This window comes from Hippocampus bargibanti, linkage group LG17 (assembly GCF_051943395.1).
Source record: "Hippocampus bargibanti isolate YZ-2025 linkage group LG17, ASM5194339v1, whole genome shotgun sequence".
Taxonomy (NCBI): Eukaryota; Metazoa; Chordata; class Actinopteri; order Syngnathiformes; family Syngnathidae; genus Hippocampus; species Hippocampus bargibanti.
The window spans coordinates 6,907,025-6,931,064 of record NC_142750.1 but is presented as its reverse complement, the minus strand read 5'-3'; the positions used below and the strand labels follow the sequence as shown (position 1 = coordinate 6,931,064).

The following is a 24,040-nucleotide window of genomic DNA, read 5'->3' as shown; positions in this document are numbered from 1 at the left end:
TCCATCTGATGCGACCTGTCGAGGCACAGAGACGGAACAAAGGAGATAAAAGAGAGCTAAAAGCCGTTGAGCAGCTAGTCCAAGGACTTGCAGATGCCCTCGGTGTAATTTGAGTTCACGCCGAGAACAAAAGCGAAATATTTAACTCCTCTCGCTTCCAGATAAGCTTCAGACAAAAGCAGAGGAGGTGCAGCATCGCCAAGGCCACGTCAGGCGTCGAGTTACCTCGTGAGGAGTACTTGTGCATCTGGCAAAAGTACTCCGGCAAAGCCAGTGCAGATAACACATTATAACGTGTCCTACACTTGAAGTGCATACAAGGTCGGTTAGACAAAAAAAATGTAGTTTTCAAAAAAAGAAAAGCATTCACCCGGCAATGTGGGGGCCGAAGGAAACCATAGTTTGCGCCAGAGTAACATATGTAGGAGTGTAATAGATGAGGTGAGTGTCACAGATTATTTTAAACCTCGAGACAGGGTGACGTAAAAAGTTGGTTACATCGACTTGCACTTTGACGGCCATGAGCGGAACAATAGCATCTTCCAAGGTTCAAGAAAGGAACAGGAACCTCCTCTTATCTCACAGTAGCGAGAGGGAGGACCATCTTGCAGCATCGGCAGCTGCTTGCTTCCATTGCACGGTCGTAGATATTCATTCGCCAAGTTTGCAGCGGGAGACCAAACAATAAAGCAGTCCACCGCATTAAGAGTCGAATCTAAAATCAAATCACACCACCAAACTACAATGCAAACTCTCGCAAAGTGTTGAATGACTTTGATATACAGGCTGAAGGGAGCTCTTTGCGCCTCTGCGTGGGTTTTGTGCGACTTTTAAGCGCTATTTTTTAAAATGGCATGATCTCCAGAGCTTCAGCAGTTGGAGATCTGGCCCTCGCGCAATTGGAGATGTTCTTGAACGTGGGGAAAAGGGGCTATGGGGGTGGAGCTAGAGGGAGGAAGCAGATTCGCAGTCAACGCCAACAGCTTTCAACGGGTTATCACAATGCAAACAATGCAGCAAGGGGCGCAAATGGTTGAAGCAGAGGAGAAGGGGTGAGGAGGGACAGAAGAGATGAATAAAGAGGAGTTACTACCCTGGCGATGAGTACAAGAACGTCCGTTGACATGTTTTGACACTGAAATATAAGTATTTGACACAAGTACTTGAATGTGGCTTTGATACACAAACCAGTGGCACTTTTCCACAGTCTCTCCTGTCTCATCGCTTTCCAGACTTAGCGGAGTGGGACCTTCAACCAGATTATCGAGACCCTTAACGCTACATTCATTTGAGAAACTCACAGTATGAGAGCATGAAATATATATATATATATATATATATATATATATATATATATATATATATATATATATATATATATATATATATATATATATATATATATATACACACACACACACACACACACACACACACAGTAAAGTCTCATTATATCGATAGTACCACTTATTACGATACTATTTCTATGAACACAAGGAGAAAATTACATGCGTGCAGGGTCGGATATATCGATAGTCCCGGTTATATCGATATTTTTTCAGACTCCCGAGAATATCAATATAACGAGACTTTACTGTGTGTATATATATATATATATATATATATATATATATATATATATATATATATATATATATATATATATATATATATATATATATATATATATATATGTGTGTGTGTGTGTGTTTAAGGCCACAATGATGTCAAAGCTGTTGGGGCTTTGTAATGCCATTACAAATTCCCTTATGGTGTGCGTTATGTGCATGTTAGTTTGCCTTACAGTATTTGTTCTGGCACCGTTTTCAATTATGGGGTCGGGCTTTGCGCTCCCCAGATAAGAGAGCAGTTATGTCAACAGTGGGTGCTGTGAAATAGGCCGCCTGGTCGTGTTGACATTCTACAACACCGCTTGTTCACTCTGACCGCAGACATCAACTGTAGCCTCTCACATTGTAATGACGAGGAGAGAACTGCCCAGTACTTAATTTGTACTTATCGGGTGAACTCAGATCTTTTGGACACATTCTGGTTGCCTCGTTTTCCGCTGTGTGTTCTTCTGATCTTACTTTTTGTTTCTGTGAATGTTTTTCTGTGATCAAAGACAATCGTGCTAGTCAGACTTTTGTCTATCCAGATTGCTAACTCCCACTCCCCACCCCCTGGCCATCGTGCAATGTTTCTGGAACTTCGAGAGGGAACATGAACCCAAAAAAACATTTTCAAGACACACAGGTGGAACCTGCAACAGCATGATTGTGCATAACCATCTGTACAGACTGTACGGAACCATCGACGCTGCGTAATTAGGGCACGAAGGGAAGCAGGTTAATTGACTTTTCGAGAACGAGCCTGATTTCTGTCAGCAAGTCCCCTGATTATCTGAGACTTCTGAGCTTTCATTAAGCGCCTCTTCCCTGATTTATCTCTCACTTGCGCAATCCGCCCCTCCCCGGCTTTGAAGGAGGTGAAATACCCAGTCGCCCCTGGCGTGCCCTCAGCAGGCCTGGGAACACTGATGCAGATTTATGGCCAGCACCTGAGCGAGTAAGGTGCACGGAGGCACATAAACACACCGGGAGTAAATACTCACGCACATTAGGCTCTAGACTGCCGCTGACCTCCCCAGGACCTCAGCGTGCTAATATATTGACGACCAGCTATTAGCAGCAGAGCTATATACAGCGCAGACTCTTACAGCATGGGGTTATTCAAATGAAATGAAGATGGAAGTGGTAAAAAAAAAGGCTACTGTGTTTGTGCCTGTTTTTGTAGTACGTCTGTGGATTTTTCCAGGTGTCAGAGATCACCATAACTTTTCTCCTTTTTCCCCAGTGGGGACTGAAAGGGTTGAGGTTAGTGTCATAAACCTAACCCGCCTTGGTGGATCTTGCTTTAAGCCATTTGTGGGATTCCATATCTGATTCCACCCTCTCCCAATTTCTCTGTGTGATTGATGAGCCGGTCGAGGGTGTCAACCACCTTTGTCCCCCTTTGTCAGTCGGACATGGCTCCAAGCCTCTGTCGTCGCCTTGAAAAGAAGAAGCGGTCCAGGAAATGGATGGCCAGACTACATATTGTGGGCTGGGAAATGGTCAAGGCCCCGAAACAAATGTTTCAAAGGTAACCTATACAAGACTAAAGATTCAGGGAGAACCGATAAGACTTGACTGGTTCTCGGCCTGTTTCAGCGATAGAGCCAAAATGAGCGTCAGTTCACCATTTTGGGGATCTTTTAGAACTAATTTCTGTGAAGCCAAGCTGGATTTGGGTTGGCTTTCTGCCAGTGACAGGATAATACCACAAACACCAGAACAGAACCAGTACTGGCAGCAATTCGATGTGAAAAAGAGTGGTCGCCAGACTAATTAACAGAGATCTTTTGAGAGCTTTCTTTCTCAATAACGCAAATACAAATGATGCTTCAAAGAGGAAGCAGAAAGTGCTCTAGATTGAATGACTGTCTGTTTTTTTTGTGTTGTCATATTATTTGTTGTTTAGTTTTTTTGTTCTTTTGACTTCAAAATGGCGCCACGAGAGTAGCTGCCTTTCTAGCAGTTCCTGTATTTTATTTTTCTTTCTTTTCTTTCTTTCCTTTTCTCTTCCTTTCATAAATTTGCTGCTGTGAAATGTAAATGTCTCCACTGCAAGACTAATAAAGGCTATAATCCAATACATTCCAATCGAAACCTAAACGCATTTCATACTTTTTTTAGTTCCAACAATTATGTTCAAACCAGCAGAAACATCTATCATTCTCATCTAGAATGCATGCATTTTTACTCAAACGTGTCCAATCTTTTTTTTTCAATAGAAATAACTTGTCTTCTCCTCAGCTGTAAGTGCTTCTTTTCTCTGGAAACGCTGACAAAATTTGGGCGACCATTGCGAGTGCAAGCAAGGGGAAAGGAGAAGAAAAAGGCAGGAGTGGTTGATGAGGAAAAAAAGAGATGAGAGGTGACAAATGAGCGATTTCCTACACAAACCCATAAATCAGTAGACAGAGGCAGGGGCAGTATGAGGTCTCCACTTGGAAGGCTTAATCTTCTCTCTCATGCAGACACACAACTTTCCACGAGCGCACATACAAAAACCAAGGAGTGCCTGCTCGCAATCGTTGTCCAGATGGTGCGCTGGTATAGCTTTGCTGTTCGCAAATGTGGCGTTTGTCCCGGCCTACTCGCACAGAAGAGCCTCCTGCAAACTCCCTTGAATGTAGCTTTTCAAAGCGGCACATGTGCTCGATTATATCCAAGTCTTCTATCATACCACCACTACTACCACCATAAAAAGGCAGAGTCAGGTGCAGCCCATGGTAGGACGTAGCAATCTGCGTTGAGCGTTGTGAGGACAAAAACTATTTTTGGTGGTTTGCCGGAAGTGCAACAATCCACCAAGTACAATCGCTAGAATGGCGGGCAGTAACTACCAGCTTGCTTGGAAGGGGTGGCAGGGCTTTCATAACTCACTCAGTCTTTGTCCCCACAATGCTCAACATTGTGGGGACAAACACTCTTTTCAGTGATTTGCCGGAAGTGTTACGATCCACAAAGTACTATCACTAGACTGGTGGACAGTAACTAACGGCCTGCTTGGAAGATGTGGGGGTGGGGGGCTACTAAGCCTCACTCGGTCTTTGGAAATTCGAGCCCCCTCACAGGACAATCTGAGGCGGATTGATGCGGGTCCAAAAGGATTTAGGATCTGCTTTCATTCTCAATGTTCTCCATCTGCTCGCTTGGAAAGTAAACCAACAGAGAGTGGGGGACTCTTTCGAATGACAGATGAGATGTAAAAAGTGTGCGCGTGTACAGTAAACCGTGTGGCCATATCGATCCTCAAAGCAGCTCCACTTTTTGAAAGGGGATCTGTCGAATAGGGATACAAACTGAGAGCGGCAGGAATGGTGTCCATACGATGCCATTCTCCCCCGATGCGTTTCAAAATCAGCAGCAAGAATCCATCGATTTTTGTACTCGCTTTTATCCTCATAAAGTTCAAAATGTTGGGGGTGCTGGAGCCTATCCCATCCATCTTCGGGGACTAGGCAGGGGACACCCTAAGTCGGTTTTCTAGCCAATCGCAGGTCACACAAGAGACAAACAACCATATGTGCTCACACAATTTAGAGTGTGAGCACACTCTAAATGGTGAGCTTGCTGTACATGTGCATGAACATGGGAGGAAACCGGAGTACCCGAAGCAAACCCAGGCCTGAGGAGAATCCACACAAGGGGAGGGGGTCGTCGAACACACCATCTCCACTGTCAAAGGTGCTGGGGCAACATCATGATATGAAGCTACGTTCCTGTCTCTGTAAATAATGTGAAGCAAGTCCTCCCTACCGGAGAGGGCCCCGGGTCGCACTCAGACTACCTTAAATCCATGACTCACTCATTTCTACCCCACCTAATGTCCTGTACCTCATGCAGACCCAAAATATGGGGACCTGTGACTTCTGTTGGTCAAACGTAACCCTATCTGGGACCTGAATGTGGAGAATGAATCATTGTAAGCTAGCCCACCAACATCCCTTTCCTAAACCAGAGTCAGGCCTTGGTTTTGCATGGTGAGCAGGACTAAACTGTGGTTATAATTACCTCAACTTGTATCTTGACTGTGGTGTTCAGATCGAGCGTTTAATCCGTGTTATAAGCATGTAGTGTTTGGGACAGGAATACAACACGCCGTGGGTTGTGGTAGAATTCGGCACCTGCATCGGTGCCCCGTTCCTCCCCCACATGCTGCCCTCTCAGCTGCCTCCCTCTTTCCTTTTTTCCACCGCTTGCGAAACGCTTCGCAAAGCTCTTTCCTGTGACGACATGCACGCGTTAATGTAACACGTGCAAAACACATACTCTTTCCAGAATGCGGCAGAGACGTTGCGATAATGCAATTGAGGAACACGCGAGGCACAGTCACCACACACGCCGCAATAATGTAAGCAGGAGAACTGCACACAAGCATGGAAAACCACGCTTCGATGGAAGTTTAATCACAGATCCACATGGCAGCCACCCACACGTGCCCCCGCGAATATGCGGTAGAACCAAAAGGCATCCAGCAAGCATTTTGGCGGCGTTGGTAGCCAGCTAGGCAAGGGGCGGGGGGTGGTCCGTCAGAGCATTAGCCAGCGTGTAATCGTTGCCCAAACTCACTGCAATTAGAAGTGGTTCTAAGTCCTCACTGGAATAATTGCCTTCTCCCGCCACTAATAGTTTTTCTTGAACAGCTGACAGATCCGACTCTGGATTCCCGAGCGCAGACATTCACATTAGCGCTGACGCGGCCGCAGCTGTAGATCGTCTGTCAGTGTGCGAGATCAAGATGGATCCTGGGAATTGTCCCCGGTCGTGTCCCACTTGTGCCACATCAATCCCATGACTCCTGACGGCGGCTCGGTGTGTTACATGTGCCCCCTTCCCATAAACAGACTCACTCTCTATTGCCTCCAGGTAGCAACTGAATGGTTCAACAATTGTCTCAGTTATACAGGAGTGGTCTATCCATGAAAAGGTTTCGTTAGCCGTCTTCTGTCCTTCTTGAAGGTGTCGAAGAAGTACAGATGACGGTTGAAGTGCAGCAATTGCAAAAATATTAACAAATGCAACACACCATCCTTCGCAAAACCTTTTTAATGGTGTATCCTTGACATAATCTTGAAGCTATGACATATGTTCCACCTGCATTGGCTCTCCACCTTACGAACAAGATCGTTCCAAGCGGTCGTTTGTAAGGTGAATTTGATCGTACGTTTCCTCAGTGCTATATTTTGTATGGAATTTATGTTTAAGTCAAACACCGAACGTGGAAGTATAAAACACGGACGCTCTAACAGCCATAAAATAAATTCACGCCTACTGTAGTGCGATGACATATATCCTTGGGTCTTCAGTAAGCCATTACTAAAGCTGTAATTCAGTAATTACATGCCAGCAGACATTACTTTTTGTTATGCATCGCGTCCTCCTGTAGCGTCAACTGGGAAGAGGGACTTCCTGCCAGCCCACATACTCTACGCAGCCAATCATAAGCAGGCTCGGCGGATCAGGGCCTGAACCCGTTGGCAACATTTCAGCATATTCCAAATTTTGTAAACGTCTTTGTGAAATGGGGGATGCGAGCCAGTTCCGGGAACACGTTTCTTCAGGAAGACGTTGCAGAGGAATCCCCCCAACCCCCACCATTAATCAGGGGGTCCCCCTTGACATTCCCACAATGGAGCTATCAGGAAACCGGTTGTGTTACACTTTGGCTTGACAGTCCGCCGTTATCTCTGCGCAAGCTAATTAATTTGCTTGCCATAGAGTTGAATGTTGCGGCGAGGCAACGTCGGATCGTGCCGAATGCGAGCAGCCATTTCCTTTGTGTGTATGTGCGTCCTTGTGTGTTTCGGTGGGGCACCTGTCTCAGGTTGCATCCAGCAGGCTAAGCGTGTTCCTGAGGCAACTCTTTTTCCATGTTTTTAAACAGACGATTTAAGTCAGTTGGCATTGTGCGATTTAGAACACTGAACCATGACCTCAGATATTGGCTAGCATGATGTCATTGCATAGCAGGCAGTCATGAATTCAACTGGACCCTCTCTTGGGTTCTTATTCAAGGTGTTACAATTCATCTTTTTCCTGTTTCATGATCGCAATGAAGTCATTTACAAGTGTCGATTGGACTATAGTGAAATACGGTAACCCAGAGGGACTGAATCTTAACTGTTGTTACCCCTGAGGAAGGGTTGCGAAAAGTATGGGGACTATGGATTGTGGATTCGTCTACCCTTTTCAACGTCGGCTAGTTTCATGGCAAACCAATGTCGAACAAAAGCAGTAAAGGCGTTAGGTGGGTGGGGTTGAAGTCAATCTGTAAATGTCATGCCTACGGAGTTATACCAAGGAAACGCTAGAAACCCCGGGACTGTGATGTGAATTTTCACATCAGACTCTCATTTCTCCTGCCGTTTTGTGTTTGAAAGCAATTTTTATTGTCCGTTTTTTTTGGATGCGGATGGGGACATACTGGGCGGTGTTGAGGGGTAGGAATGGGGGTGACATACCTGCCAACTTCTGAAACCAGAAAAGCCGAGTAAAACGCCGGAGTCCAGCATTTCCACATTGCATTTCTGCTTGTTAGCGTTTTTTATCATTTCAAATAATGTATGGGGTACTACAACTTTTATATAGGAATTGTAATCATGTATACGAGCAGAGATTAGCCAAGGTTGATAGGTATGAAACTCTAACTCATGTCATTTTCACCTTTTCTTGAGCGAAGTCTAACTCCTGGAAATGCTTGGGAGTATTCCTCACAAAATGACTGTAGTTTTCTTTATTTTTTTCATTATTAACCGTAGTTTTTACGGCAAAAGTTGGCAGGTATGGGGTGGTTCTAGCCCAGTGCTTCCTCCACAGCCCTCAGGTAATACAGGCCACTCAGCTGCATTTTAACCAGCAAACTCGAGGATTAGCTCCCCTCCCCTCTTCTCTATAGCGCTAGCTACATTTTTACACAACTTAATCCCTTGCTTCAACTCCCTTTTTTTTGTTTTGACTCGGCCAGATGAATGGCACTTTCTGGGCGGGTCCGTGGGGCAGAAGCGACAAAACGACTCTTCTCCGGTGGTGATCGCCCCGATGAGCGTATTAGCTAATGGGGGAAAAACGATATCGCCCTGGCTTCTCGTAAATTTCTACATTGATGTTACGCGAGAACAAGAGGGCTTACGATCCGGGGCCCAGCGCCCTCCCGCCTCCTTCCCCCTCCGCCTACTATCGTAACAATACCGTGAGCCTGCAGACTGTCGGTGCGCTGAGGCTATGAGATAACCACTTCCCATTGTGAAAAGGCTGTTGAAGCTTTGTTCGTGCCCCCCCCCCTCCCTTTCCCGCTCTGTGGTACATATATATTTAAAAAGCTTCAACCGCGATTGCAGAAATAGTTCCGCCACTATAATTAGATGTAAATAGTCAAAGCAGACTCTCAAGCTCGCTCCGTCTCACTGGCCCCCACGGCCTCCTGGGAAGCAAGACGTGTTAGCGCGTGTGACAACCGTGCGTGTGTGCGTGTCACTTTGCTATGCACCAGCAAGTGTATGACAGCATGTGACAATGCTCATCTAGTCTCGCTTTGGCGCCGCACCCCGTTCTGTCCTCCTTTATGAAAACACACCATCCTGCTCGGCCCATCCCCAAACTACACCACACCCCAACCGGACCGCGGCCGCGTCCGGCGAGCTCAGAGAACGAATCCATACGGCAACGGCAGAAAAATCTGTTGCTGGGTGGACCATCGTTTGTCCCTTATCGACGGAGAGAGGAGATAGCGTAGCCTAGTGGCCTGGTGGAAAAATAAAACTGAACGGGACAAGCGATGATAGGTTCAAGAAACGGTGATGGGTGCGGACAGATTAACACAGCACATCACGAAATAAAAGAATTCATCTTGTAAAACAAGCCTTTTGATATAAACAGCAACCTTAAAGGGACAAATGTGGCTTTTTTTGATCAAAGTCATCAGGAGGAAAAGAGACCAAGACAGAGGCGAAAGAATGAAAACCGAGCAACAAGTCCCTTTTGGATTGAGGATGAGGCAGCTGGTTGGAGCATCTCTCCTGAGACTTGTTAAAAAAGAAATTCCTGACGCTAATCTTTGTTTTCTCACCAATGGCCTGACACCTCTTTAAAAGAAGCACGCGGCGTGTATATTTAATAGCAAATCTCCGCATCTGTTTAACGGCACGCCTTGATAACTAATGAAAGGGTGCTCCATTACTTGAGTTGATCCGAGCGCACCATCTGCATTTTCAGGATTGCGGTTGCCCCAATTAAAATGCAAAAAGGTGAGAGAGAGAGAGAGAGAGAGAGAGAGAGAGAGAGAGAGAGAGAGAGAGAGAGAGAGAGAGAGAGAGAGAGAGAGAGAGAGAGAGAGAGAGAGAGAGAGAGAGAGAGAGAAAACACCTGGCGCTTTCGCTTCTTGGCCGCAGACCTCCGCCTTCCATCTATCCTATCTACTGTATTTTCAATTGCGCTCGTTCGGGTTGTAGTGGAGACCCTCTCTTGGTCACATTTACAATGTGTCCACTCCAGTTCCAAGGTTTTTGTCATTGTCACTCAAATTCCAGGACCCACAGAATATTGAGTTTTAGGACTACATAAACATTCAATACAGCGTTAGAAACCTTCGACTCTCTTCTTTCATCAGAAAAAAGAGTTCATCCCTAAATTATGTGGGTCTGTAGTTCCATGAGCTTGAAATGAGGGCAGCTGTCCAAAATACAATGCAATACATACACATTGGTTTATATAGCGCTTTAACAACAGCTGAAGCTGAAACAAAGCGCGGACATGGAAAAAAGGGAAACGCTGCCCCCTTGTGAAAAAGAAAAAAATATTGCCAGAGCCCATGGCCAGCGCTTTATCGGCACCCAAGCATGGAAAAACCAAAACGGGAATGGCAGTGAATGAGTTAAAATGACGCACTTTCAAACAAAAACACAGACTACAGTATTACCGCGACCCAAATTTGTCTCATTTGAACAGCCATTACATCGTTTACCCTTTTCAGACCCCCCGTCCCCCAAATTGGGCTCTTCCTGCCTCCAACCAAACATCAAGTTTTGTGGTTATGTCGGTTTGGCTTAATCCCACAAACAAACAAACAAACAGGCAAACATATGGCCACCAGAGCCTCCCAAGGAGAAAGCGATCCCGAAACACAACAGCAAATGCTGAATTCATGGTAAGCAATAGAAATGTAAAAAAAAAAGGGGGGGGAAGGGCTTGTTTCCCTTTGGCTAGCCACCTCGAGACATGCTGAATTAAAAGCGGGAATCCTGACGGGAGTATTCTTCCTCTCACGGATCCAGACTGAGACATTAGAGGGTTAACAATGCACCTGTCTGGGCCTCCAAACCAACCGCGGGGTGCCTGCCTCAAATCAGGCTGTCCTGCAGATTGCGCGCAAACACACACACACACATACACACACATGCGTGCAATTCACAGCGTGTTGTTTTCTCGCCACAAATCTGCCGACAACAATGGGCCGCAACGGCTCCCTTTTTTGTTTCCCCTCGCTTCGCGTTTACCATCATACATTTGAAATTAAAAAAAAGAGTAATCTGGATTTTCTGCATGAGCTGTTAATAATGTCCGACAGCTGTCACATGCAACGCGGCCACTCGCTGAGGTGGCTTGGACAATACAGATTAGAAAAGAGAAAATTCAATATTAAAAAAAAAGCAAAAAAATATCTATGAATCTTTTCGTTGTACTTTATTTCCAGTTTTGTTGCTCATGATAAATGAAAACATATTTTGGAAACCGAGCTGGATTCTTCTGTTTTCTGTATTGAGCACAAAAATAAACGCGAGGGATGGTGGGGGTGAAATTCAGTGCCCCCCAAAAGCTGACACAAGAGGCTGCTGGGCCATCCGGCGCGCTCTTCTTTTGTGTTTCTGACGCTATGTGCCACCACCCTATGCTTGAATGGGGGTGGGGTGGGGGGTTTGAGGCCCACGCGGTGTGGTGTGGGTGGCGTACCATTTCAAGTGCCCTCTCGGAGGAGGCATGGCCATTCGCTGGCCAAAATGTTTTTTTTTTTTTGCTTTTGCAGCCCGCCTGTGATGCTTTTTTTATATTTGCAGACCGACTGATTTTCTTACGGATTCAAAGTGTTCTTTTTTTTCCACCAATAAAAATGGGATGCAAAAATTTGATATAGTTCGGCATTATCGACGTCCATTTTTTTACAACAATTTGGGTGACATGCAAAATGATCCGATTTGGTGAGCATTTTATAAATTGTAGTAAAAAAAATGTTTCGGGAGCCATTGTCATTTATGTGGATTTCACTTGGAGTACCAGAAAGACGGTTGCGACACCAGTGAGGTGCCCTTTTGCCCAGGCTGGCACATTGTTGCATATCGTCTGGCAGTGAATGAGTTAAACAGTTGGAGATGATCTTTTTTTTCTAATGAGCTAAAATTTTTGTGGCTGTTGTTTCTTCTTTTCCTTTCGGCTTTTCCCTTCAAAGGCTGTTGGTTAAAAGTTTGAAAATAGTGTACCTTGCATGCCAGGCCAATAGGGGACACAATAAGAAACCATTCTTGTGAATATCCCAAAGCGCTGAAATGGACAAAATACAGTGAGACCTCAACTTACGAACTTAATTGGTTCCCAGACGGAGTGTGTAAGGCGAAAAGTGTGTATCTCAAAAAAAAATTCCCATAGGAAACCATTAAAATGGGAATAATCAGTTCCCGGGTTTCCATAAAATATACTTTTCAACTAAATAAGCCTTAAAACTATACACAACATACCTTATTCTATGTATAATAAATGTGCTATTGTATTGTAATGAAAGAAATACACTGCATTGTATCATAAAGTCACTTTATTTATATTTGTGATGGTCATTTATGGCTTGACGGAATGGCGTTGGAGGTCGAAGGTCAAAGGGAATTGCTGGCTGGAAAGAGAGGCGCATTACATGAGGACTGTAATTAAAGAAATAAACTGTGCTGTAAAAATAAAGTTTTATTGACCTTTTTGATGGCCGTTGATGGCTTATGGAAGGAGAGTCACCTTCCATAAGGACTGTTGGTAACTTAACCTCTGGTGCTGTTCGGTCGTGTGCTTCCGCCGAAAATCACTCCACCAGCCGTGGTGGGTGTGTATTATGAAAATAGTGCTTATTATAAGATTTAATTTTCAGAAATTTGACGTTTGTAAGATGAAAAGTTTGTAAGTTAAGGTGTTTGTAAGTTGAGGTCTCACTGTAGTAGGTTTATTTATTTTGAAACGAGTTGTTGTAAACAACCACAGACCAACCCACCCCCCCCCCCCCCCCCACTGGGCTTGATTCTTTTTCCAGGTCTGGAGTCGTAAGCGGCCCTTTTTAGCTAATCCCTCCAGACACCTGCGTTTGTCTTTGAAGCGTCCTTAGACCTACGGGATATTCCAGCAATGAGACGTTCAATAAAAGTCTCTGTAAAGTTATTTATTCCCCTTTGCTTCAGAAATAAAATGGAAGGGGCATCTGAGTGAGGCAAGGGGGGGAGACGGCAGACAGCCCGGCTAACCTTTGAAGGGGGAAGCTGCTCGGAGGTAAAAAAAAAAAAAAAAAAACTGGGAGAATGACAGGGACATCCTACAAGAGAACAATAAAGGGGGTGGACAGGGTTGTTTTTTTATCTTTAACAGCAGCCATAAAACACACGCACAAAGCCGGGCGGGCCAACAATGGTCCGGGTTGAGGGGACGGCAGGAAGACGTCCGCTTCCCAGTTCTTCCTTGCAAAGAACCATTCGGGAGGGGGCTCGGCGTGGGGGATGTTTGCGGAAAAGGGAAGCGAGGGGAGATGCAGAGGAAGTGGAAGTTTGAGCGTGCGGGATGACACAAATATGACCTTTTGCCGTAGATCTCACCCCCTCTCCCCTCCCTCGCCCCACAGCTGCTTTCACATGAGCACACCTCCGGCAAAGCGCGACCATTCTAACAATATGGCTGAAAGACGAGCGCCCCCAATACCCCCTCCAGCCCCCTTTGCCATAAAGCCCAGCAATAAAGATCGCTTCTCGTACGTCTCCACTGCAGCCAAGTGCAAACTGCCCCCCAAGTCAACAAAAGATAGTGTTACCCCTTCCGCAGCTTGTCGACGGACTCATTGAATTCGAGCACATTAAATGACATGACAGCTCGGCCCAACAAAAAAAAAGTTGATCAGCGGTCACGTTCAGGAAAGTGCAACCGTAAACCGGCCACCTGGCATGCGTCGCAAACGCTCCTAAAATGAAAATGGACTGACATGGTCGCAGCGTGGCTTTTTTTTATTTTTGGAGAAATCTGAATTTTTGATCCAATCTGGCGGTTTAGACAAGCTTCACTTTGCCCACGGGTCAAACTCTACCGAGCACGCTCGAGCAAATAACGGCTCTATTTCTTGTCCCTTAGCTGAAAATCTGTCCCACAACATTTTTTTCTACATTTATTAAACTGTACCGCACATAGCAAAATTATATAGGTGCCATTTTTGTATGTGTTGTTAATCGCTTTGTTCCAGCTTCAGCTGTTGTTAAAGCGCTATATAAATCAATACGTATTGTATTGTAGTGTATACTACAACTAGCCGATTAATCGAAATATAATTGAGATATAGATTTTTTTGGTGTCTCTCAATCTTTCAAATATTATAATCAAAAAATGACCATTAACTTATACACAGCAAAATGTGAACCCAGTGCCAGGGTTTTTGTCATTGTCACTTGAATTCCAGGACCCATAGAATATTGAGTTTTAGGACTACATAAACATTCAATACAGCATTAGAAACCTTAGACCACTAGTGTCAAAGTCATGGCCCGCGGGCCAAATCCGGCCCGCCACATCATTTTTTTCGACCCGCGAAATCAAATCAAACTTGTTAAATTCCATGATGATTGCTAAAATCTGAGCCAAAATGTCATATTTTTGCATGTCAACCACAATAAAAGTCATTATTCTTGACTTCAGATTTGAAAACGAGTTATTCATTAATTTGCTGTGTGCTCTATATGTAATATTTGAAGGGATTTAAACATTCTAATGGGTTCCCCAAATTCATAACGGCCCTCGAGAGGAAACCAGAACTACAATGTGGCCCGCGGCAAACAATGACTTTGACACCCCTGCCTTAGACTCTCTTCTTTCATCAAGAAAAAAAAAGTAAATTTCTAAATTATATGGGTCTGGAGTTATCTGAGCTTGAAATGAGGGTGGCTGTCCAAAATACAATGCAATACTGTACATACATATTGATTGGTTAATATAGCGCTTTAACAACACCTGAAACTGGAACAAAGCGTTAATATGGAAAAAAGGGAAATTCCGCCCCCTTGTGGAAAGGGGAAAAAATTGTCAGAGGCCATGGCCAGCGCTTTATTGGCACCCTAGCATGAAAAAACAAAACCCGAACGAATTCAAGAATGGCGCTCTACGTCATATTTTCAATTGTCGAATAAATTTGTAAATGGCATTGAATGGCGCATCGTGAAAGTACCCTGAATCCACCATATTGCTTGCGTAACAAACATGCAGCGTCTGTGATTCTGACCGTTTCAGACCGTTCATTGAAGCTGATTAAAAACACCCCAGCTGTGGTTTACTATGAAACTAAACACAAAAAGAATTACACGCATTGTGCGTTTAAACACGAAACATATTTTTAAGGCATCGCTCGCTTTTTCGTTGCTGAAGTCATTGTTTTGTCATATTGAAATATGAATGTGAAACGGGATACTATCATCAACTTTGCGAATCGTATTCCTTCAAATACGACTAATGACTTTGCGTAGATGCTCACTAGCAATCGAAATGTTAAGTGCAGCAAAACTTGGCCGAGTTTCGCTCACTCATGAAAACTGGCGGCCCATAGACGCAGCACTGTATGCTAACGCACTCTTATCATGAACAAGATGGCACACCTGATCACAACAACCCCCTTCCCACAACCACCCAACACCAATCTTGAAATATTCATTGTGTCTGTTAAATATTCATGTCAACCACTATGCAAGTTAGTCCCCCAGGGGGATTCGACGCACTCGGCAAACAAGATACTCAGTCGGGCTAACCATGCTAGCTTAAAAGACAATGGGCGGGGACGTTAGTGACTAACAACGGACATTCTACCCGAGAGGTTTTGTTTCTTTTAGGTTTTTGAATACGACATGAAATGTTAAAAGTTTGGATGTAACAACTTTGAAAATACTTTTCAGGAGTTTAAAATGTCTCTCTATTGGATAAAAGCATGTTAGCAAGAGTCACTGTTTTAGAGTTCTTTGTTTGCTTTGGGGATTTTATATACTTATATCTCCACTGAGGTATAAGTGTTGTCGCATCACGGTTACCGGATTGTTTTTACTTAGCTACCGATCATCATTTTGTTATTCTATTTAACATTAACAGTGGTTATTTTATTTTTAAACTCATGTATGTACATATGTGTACATAAACATCCATATTGCACCGATGAATACAAACGCACACACACATCTATCTGTCTATCTCACTAGCTATCTAGCTAGCTAGCTATTTATCTATTTTGCTAGCTAGCTATCTATTTAGCTAGCTAGCTAGATAGCTATTTATCTAGCTAGCTAGCTAGCTATTTATTTATCTAGCTATCTAGCTATCTAGCCAGCTAGCTATATATCTAGCTAGCCATCTAGCTATCTGTCTAGCTATTTAGATAGCTAGCTATCTATCTCGCTATCTATACATATGTATATAAAAAAGTAAAATGTAATTTGTCGTGCTTGAAAGCCATAAAGCGAGTAAATGCTCTAAAGGATTTTTGTGAGGGTATTTTTTTAAAGCAGCAATATATTTGACAATAATAAAATGACACACGGTCAACATCCTTGCACTGATGACATTATGTTTAAATGACATAAAAAGTGTGATAGTTTATTTTATTTTGTCAAGATCCAGAGGGACCAATTCAGTCTTGTTTCAATGTGACCGGGTACTTTTTAAAAATGGCCATATAAAAGACATAAGGGGATCATAAAGCCATCTCTGATTGAAGTTTGCTGTTGTCTATATCCGCACATAGGTACATTTGTGAATATGCGTAGAGGGGACGGGAGACATTTTGGAGAACAATTGTCTAACTTCCAAGTCAATTTTCTCCCCCTCCACCAACCCACACATACATAATGCAAGATAGATATTTACCTTCTGTCACACATACCAGATGAATTACCTGTTTGATAAATACACATAAATACTTCAACCCACATTTACATTGGTTTCACATGTTTAGCAAACCAAATATGAAGACTAACAGCCCTTTTTTTTTAATGTGGCCCTTGGCGGGAAAGTCTAGCACAGTCCCCCTGTGCCATAAAACATCCATTTTAACACTTGAAATCTCATTTTAAATACGATATCATAAAAGTCACATCGATAATAGATTGACAATGAATGTGATGGTGTAAAAGGAAGAAAATATATATGTCAAGTTCATTTCTCTCAGTACCGTCCTTCCAAAATTTCAGCAGAAATAAACTTATACCTGAAAATGTGAAAATTGAAGGTATTTTCGAAGCTACATGAGATAATGTTCCCTCCAGTCACACCCTAAAGTGATGAGAGCGGAGAGAACAATAAGCCACCTGTGCTTTCAGCGCACTGGAGCGATGGCATTTTGCAGTCTGCATGGCGCAGCACAAAAGACAGCCGGTCCATCTTATTGTGCGCACGCATACGGTGAAAGCAAATGTGAATGACAAAGTGATGAAAGGCTTATAAATTCTCGACATTCCTCATCATATTTTTATTTTTTTTTTGGTGCGAATGACCTGACTATATTCGGGGTTTTCACTTTCTGCTCCTTGTTATTTATCCTCTCGCCCCTTTAAATACAACCTGCCATTGAAAATGACAAATTTTCATGCATAAATTAATATTTCTTTATGTTTTAGTGAATATCCAGATCAATCCCTAAGTGTCGAGCTTGAATGTCATGGAAAAATATCAACATGGCAATCGTAGCAAAAATGTGTTCACTTTAAATGAATCATATTTGCATTTTTCATACATACATAGTGTAGACCAAGATTATTTTAACTCATTCATTGCCATTCACGAATTTATTCGGCAATTGAAAATACAGTGATATCTTGGCTTACGAACTTAATTGGTTCCCAGAGTGTGTAAGGCGAACAGTGTGTATCCCAAAAATGAATTTCCCATAGGAAACCATTAAAATGAGAATAATCCGTTCACAGGTTCCCATAAAACATAATTTTTACAATCAGCCACCATTTTCTTGTTAGGAGAACGGTCTCGTTCGCGAACGACACATCACTCATTGTGGCAGCTCCGTGTGTATCCCGAAAAATAGTTCATATGCCAAGGTCAAATTTTCATAAATTTAACGTTCGTAAACCAAAAGGTTCGTAAGCCAAGGGGTTCGGAAACCGAGGTATCACTGTACTTAAAAGTGATTGTATTCAAACTTATATAAGATGATGCCTGTATTGCCTCAAATACCGTAGAGTTCGTATGCCAAGGTAATGTTCGTATGCCATGGTAAAATTGTCATTAATTTAATGTTCGTAAACCGAAAAGTTTGTAAGCCAAGGGGTTCGTAAACCGAGATATCACTGTATGACATGGAGCGCTATTCCTGAATTTGTTCGGGTTTTGTATTTTCATCTTTGGGTGCGGATAAAGCGTGGCCATGGCCTCGGGCAATGTTTTTTTTTTTTTTCCACAAGGGGCAGCATTTCTCTTTTTTCCATGTGAGCGCTTTATTCCTGCTTCAGCTGTTTTTAAAGCGCGATAAAAACCTATATGTATGTATTGCACTGTATTTTGGACAGTTGCCCTCATTTCAAGCTCATATAACTCCAGACCCATATAACATAGGAATTAACTCTTTCTTTCCAATGACAGAAAAGAGTCTAAGGTTTGTAACTCTGTATAGAACGTTTATGTCATCCTAAAACTCAATATTCTATGGGTCCTGGAATTCAAGTGACAATGACAAAAGCCCTGGCATTGTAGTGGACATTTTTTGCACGTCTAGCAGTGCATGAGTTAAATGCACCACGCTCATTTATTAATCAATTTTTGATTAGTTGAACTCCAAAATCTAAAATGTTATCATACCATACAAGAGGCCTCTTTCTCACTTATTCTATTCCCAAATCGGTCTGAATCTGTAAGCACTTCTCCTTCACCAACATCAAAATATTGCGCAGATATCCTCTCGACAACAGAAGTGCCAACCATCAATCCAAAACATATAAAAACATTGCAACAGTACCATAAATTAGTACTTCTTCAGGCAAACCCCCACAAAATGTCATCTCTGCATAAACAACAACAAAATGCACCATTTTTGTTTTGTCCCCATTTTTCATGAGCTCACAAAGTAAAAATTGATGCACAGAAGACCTCTCCCACATTGGTCCCTGAATCTGTGTAAATGAGATAATCCATCCAACCTCACAGGTGAGGCATGCCAAGATGCTTATTGCACAGGTGTGCCTTAATATGTGCACAAAAAAGACACACAACAGGTGGAGTTCTATCAGCAGACTCCAATAGCCCACTGACAAATACAAAAGGGGATCAAAAACCGAAAGATTTTGTTTGTTTGTTTTTCTGGTACAGTATTGCAAATGTACCCATTGTGAGAGGATTAAAGGTTTTCTGATTCTGATATACACACAAAAAGACTAAAACATGTGATTGGTCTCTGCATCTGCTTTCAAAATGATAAATTAAAACCGTGTCACAAATGTAAATACTCCCGAGTCACTTGTCAGAGCTGGCACGTGCACCGCAAACACATTTGCACTCCGGCACTTTGAAGGCCAACACGGGAGGGCGCCGAGGGGGAGGGGGGTGTAACCACCCGGGCCCCTGACGCCGATTCCCTACTCGTCACCCCCCCCCCCCCACCCGTTGGTGGCCCCGCATGAAGCCCCTCACCCACGCAGCCACACGTCCCCGAGACGATGCCGCCAACGCAAAGTGACAAAGCGTTGTTTTGCATGCGCGGCCGCGACCCTCCGCAACGCGTGCCCAAGACGTCTTGTCAACAATGAAGGCCTTGATTATCCGCAAGCACAACACTTGATCTTGGAAACCGTCATTCAAAGGGCACGCAACAACGCTGCCGTATTTTCTTCATGTTTTCATGTGGCGGCGTAGCAGAGATTACGGAGGGTGGAAGCATCAATATTCTGTGGGTTGGTGAAGGATTGGGGGAGGGGCGCCTTATGAGCTATGTGTTGCGGGTTGGCAATTTGTTTGCGTAGGCTCTTAAATGTGATCAAAATGGGGCCTTAATATGTTTTTTTTTTATATTATCTCAATATGCATGCAGATACTCTGCAGTAATAACTGACCAAATATCGTTCTCACATTGGTATTGTGCCACTTCAGGCACAGAATCGACGCATGCATAGGTACTGCACCTCCTTACACACATAGATACCTACATACATATGCACACAAACAAACACACACTTGTCAAAAATGTCCTCACTACGTATGGTATAAAATCATCGTGGACCTCACAAAAATAGCAATACAAACGCACACGTACACACATATATTCACACGTACACACACACTTACACATGCATACACATAACACATACATATTGTACATAAATATATACATGCATGCATACATACATACATACATACATACATACATACATACATACATACATACATACATACACAGTACATATATATAGAAATATATACAGTATATATATACACATATACACACACCTACATACACACGCATACATACACACGTACAGTGCATACACACTCATACACACATACATGCATACACACATACATAGATACACACACAGACACATAACACACATGCACACACACACACGTACATACACACATTATAATATATAATATCACATTGTGCATCGATTATAACTCTGTGTATCGTGATACCACTGATCTCAAACTATCATGACTGTTGTGATTTCCACTCCTTTTCACTGTATCCACTGCTAGGTTTAAAAAAAAGTCTTCAAAAGGCAGTAAAACAAAATTGCAAAAAAAAAAAATGAAGGCCGTTAAAACCAATTGCATTGCATTTTTATGCGGTATTCCATTTTATTTCCGTGTTGAAGGGTTTATCTTTCCAAGTTGGCAGGCCTGTTTTAGCTTGAAAAAAAAAAACATGTTTTTAAAAGGTATTACGTTTAATTTAAAGACTCTCTACCTTAACGAATAGCTTGAGATGCCTTTGAGGACCATGATAGACTTCAAAATAAAAGGTTGGTTTATTAGCTCGCATTTTGAACGGTTAGTGTCAACAGCCACTCCCTGCATGTATCGATGATTTTTTTTTAATCAGAAGAATTGTACTGCACCGAAACCATACGCGTAAAAATGCAAATTGGAGAGGGGACAAACCTGAGTGTGGAGCCATCGGTATGTGTGAAGGGTAGTACTTTCCCGCGGGGAAGTGACCGGTGTGCTGCACGGAGCTGTGGCCGGAGGGGGCGATCCTCGAGGTGGCTCGGTGCACCAAGGCGCCCCGCTCCGTGAGGAGATGAGCTGGAGCCGCGAAATCCCGTCCTTCCATTCCCGATAATGTCCAGTAATCCTCACTCCGGATGTGGCCCGGTGAAAAGAATCAAACGCAGCCCATAAAATAATCCTCTCCAGCAGATCGGTGTGTTGCATTCAGTCGGTCGCGAAGCGCGTGGGGCCGAACACGTCGCTCTGGATCATCTTTTCTGCCCAGTAAAAAAAATCCAAATGAAATCGAAGTAATACAAGGCACAAAACACGGCATTAGTGCTGCTTCATTGAATTTACCCTGCTTGATATTCTCTCCTCCCTTTGTTTGCGTGTGTGTGTGTGGAGCGAAGACCCCAACGGGCGCTGCTCTTACAAGCAAGCCGATTTTAGCGTGCCTCCGCCAGTCAAGCCTCGGAGCTACTTCCAGTCATTTACTCGCTCGTTAAACGAGACTAAACCAACCAAAAATTCGCAAAAAAAATTGTGTCAGCTCTTCATTTCCGACGTGCATCGTTCTCCTATCGTCTCCACAGCTGATTTAATTATTTTCACATTTTGCACCCAAACGGAATGTTGGACGTACAAAATGCATCGCAGCCCCTTAAAACACTCGTTGCCCAATTACAATATTTTCGAAAAGATCACGTGAAAAAAGATGCATGACATTTCAATTTAAAGATGCGTCATCAAGCCCTCGGTGCATGCATGCATGCGTGCATGTGTGCAACTATGATGGTGCACTCGCACATGCACACGACCTATTTTCTATCTAAAAATGAAATGAAGCACATTTATTCTTATGATTAATAATATTGGACATTTTTTTTTCAACCATGATGTCAAATTGAGATTAAATTGCAAAATAAATCAAATTTTTAATAAATAAAATCTAATTGTGCACCCAGCAGGTGTGGGGATTCAACATTACATTGAATTAAATCATATCATAGATACATTTCTTGTCGTTTACGGGTCCTCTCAATCCCTCCATGGAGACCCCCGCCTTCCACGACCTCCTCCCGTGCATGACACATACGCAGAGATGCACACACACACAAACACACACACATTGGTCTCGTGTCGTGTGCTTCATCCACAACAATAAAAAAAATCTCCCACCTAGTCAAAAAGATGATGAAAGGCAACATAGTGGGCTACTGTGCAAGCACATGAACCATCTGTGCGTGAAAGAGTAAGAAAATGGCTACTGCAAACAAGATAGCTGAGATTGTAATGGAGGTGGAGGAGGAACGAGTAGAAGGAGAAGGAGGAGGAGGGGGGACACATCGGAGGCGAATGGCCGCCCGTCAGTTGCCTTTGTCTCGGCTTTGCATGCAGCCATTAGCCCGCCCGCCATGCTGGTGCTTCCAAAACACATCATCGACATCGCTACTAAAAACGACGTTTAAATTGTTGCAAATTTACGAAGACACGTTATTATTGTGTTTGTTTTTGTTTACCTGTGCGTTTATTTCGTTTCGTCTCAAATATGCAAGTCCTGAACGTCGATTTTTAAAAAGCGTAATTTGTTTTAAAATCGTCTAAATAATCAACGCGGTGTAAAATAATTGTTGAAATTACAGTCGTTTTCAGCACAAATGGGTTTGTGCTGAAAATCTAATTATTTGGTAGTTCATTTTTTGTTTTGCATTCAATGGCTCGGACCGAGCTGCGGACACAGACCACCGACCATTCGTGACAAAGGCGCCCGGGAGGGAGTGAACCTCGGCCGGGGAGAGCCAAATGCACGACTCGCTGCTACTCTTTCGACTTCCCGAAGCACACCAATGCATCTTTAATTTTGCCATTTTCAAACGCTATATTGTATTTGGTTCATTGGCAGATATATTTCGTTAAATAAATATATTTGTTTAAAAAAACATAACGCCGATAAAGACAATTAAACACACGATGACAAAAAAAAACATTATTTTAATCTGAACGCGAAGAAATTCGAACAATCATAATAGAGATGAATTACAATACAAGGTAAACACTTTTCACATCCTTGCATTAATTCCTATTTCTCCCTCCACTCCGTAGCCTAAAATGCTCGTTATTTTTGACGATTTTACACATCACATTTGTATTTTAGGTAGATATTTTTCAATCTATTCATACAATCGAACTGCAATATGCCTGTCCTGTATATTTACATTCCTTACATCTAATTACGTTTATAAAAATGTATCATATAAAAGGCAGTACTTACTGGCGTGTTAAATATCTGCATACGAATGAATTAAAACCGCAAAAATCACTGGCGATGCGGCTGCAGGATAGGATGCGACGCCCATTGAAAGTCGCTTTGAAAACGGTCAGATGCAGCAAGGCCGGCCGAGCGGCTCCGGTATGTCCATGAGAGCCTCTCGGAGTCGGGATGCAGCGGGGACTGGGACGCTTCCGGCCTGGCTCCGATCGCGCCTCCGACCTTCCAAGCGGTGCTTTTCTCTCCCGGTGCAGTTGCGTGCCTGGCGCCCGCGCTGCACGGTCGACACGCGTTGCCATTGGTGGGCTACCTGCATGTTAATGAGTAGCAAGGAAAGCGATTGGTGAATGGCGTTGACCAATTGCGCGTCCCTTTGGCTGCTCGACACTGAGAGACGCGGCAGATTTAAAGCACACGATGCTTTCGTGAACAATGCCTGCTTGCAAGACAGGGGCGTGCAAAGCACAGTGGTGCCACGGGAAAACGCGTGAGGGGGGTTGTCGCCTCCAAAAAATGACAATCACTGGGTTGGCAGTCGATAGTTGTTAATTGCAAATATTTGTAATGCATTTGGTGTATTGATAAAAGTAAATGACTACCCCTACTCTTGGATCACTAAATCTAATCAGAATACAATGTTTTTTTACAATCAAAATAGCACGATACCACATTGTACTAAATACAAATAGCAGTGGTGGGCCGTGGATTTTATCGCTAGGTCTTCAGTAGTGCTACTTCTGAATCAATCCAGATT

General features: G+C 43.3%; 1 protein-coding gene across 5 annotated transcripts in view; it reads right to left on the bottom strand.

Moving 5' to 3' along the window:
- Positions 1-23,551, bottom strand: part of bahcc1a (BAH domain and coiled-coil containing 1a) — a 66,793-nt gene extending 43,242 nt beyond the window's left edge. For all 5 annotated transcript variants that reach the window (XM_089019550.1, XM_089019553.1, XM_089019552.1 and 2 more), the window contains exons 1-2: positions 23,290-23,551; positions 20,967-21,292 (exon numbers count right to left, since the gene is read on the bottom strand). In XM_089019550.1, coding sequence (XP_088875676.1) covers positions 20,967-21,138 — 172 coding nt within the window. In that variant the 5' untranslated portion in view covers positions 21,139-21,292; positions 23,290-23,551. The remainder of the gene's footprint in view (positions 1-20,966; positions 21,293-23,289) is intronic.
- Positions 23,552-24,040: the final 489 nt, after the last annotated feature.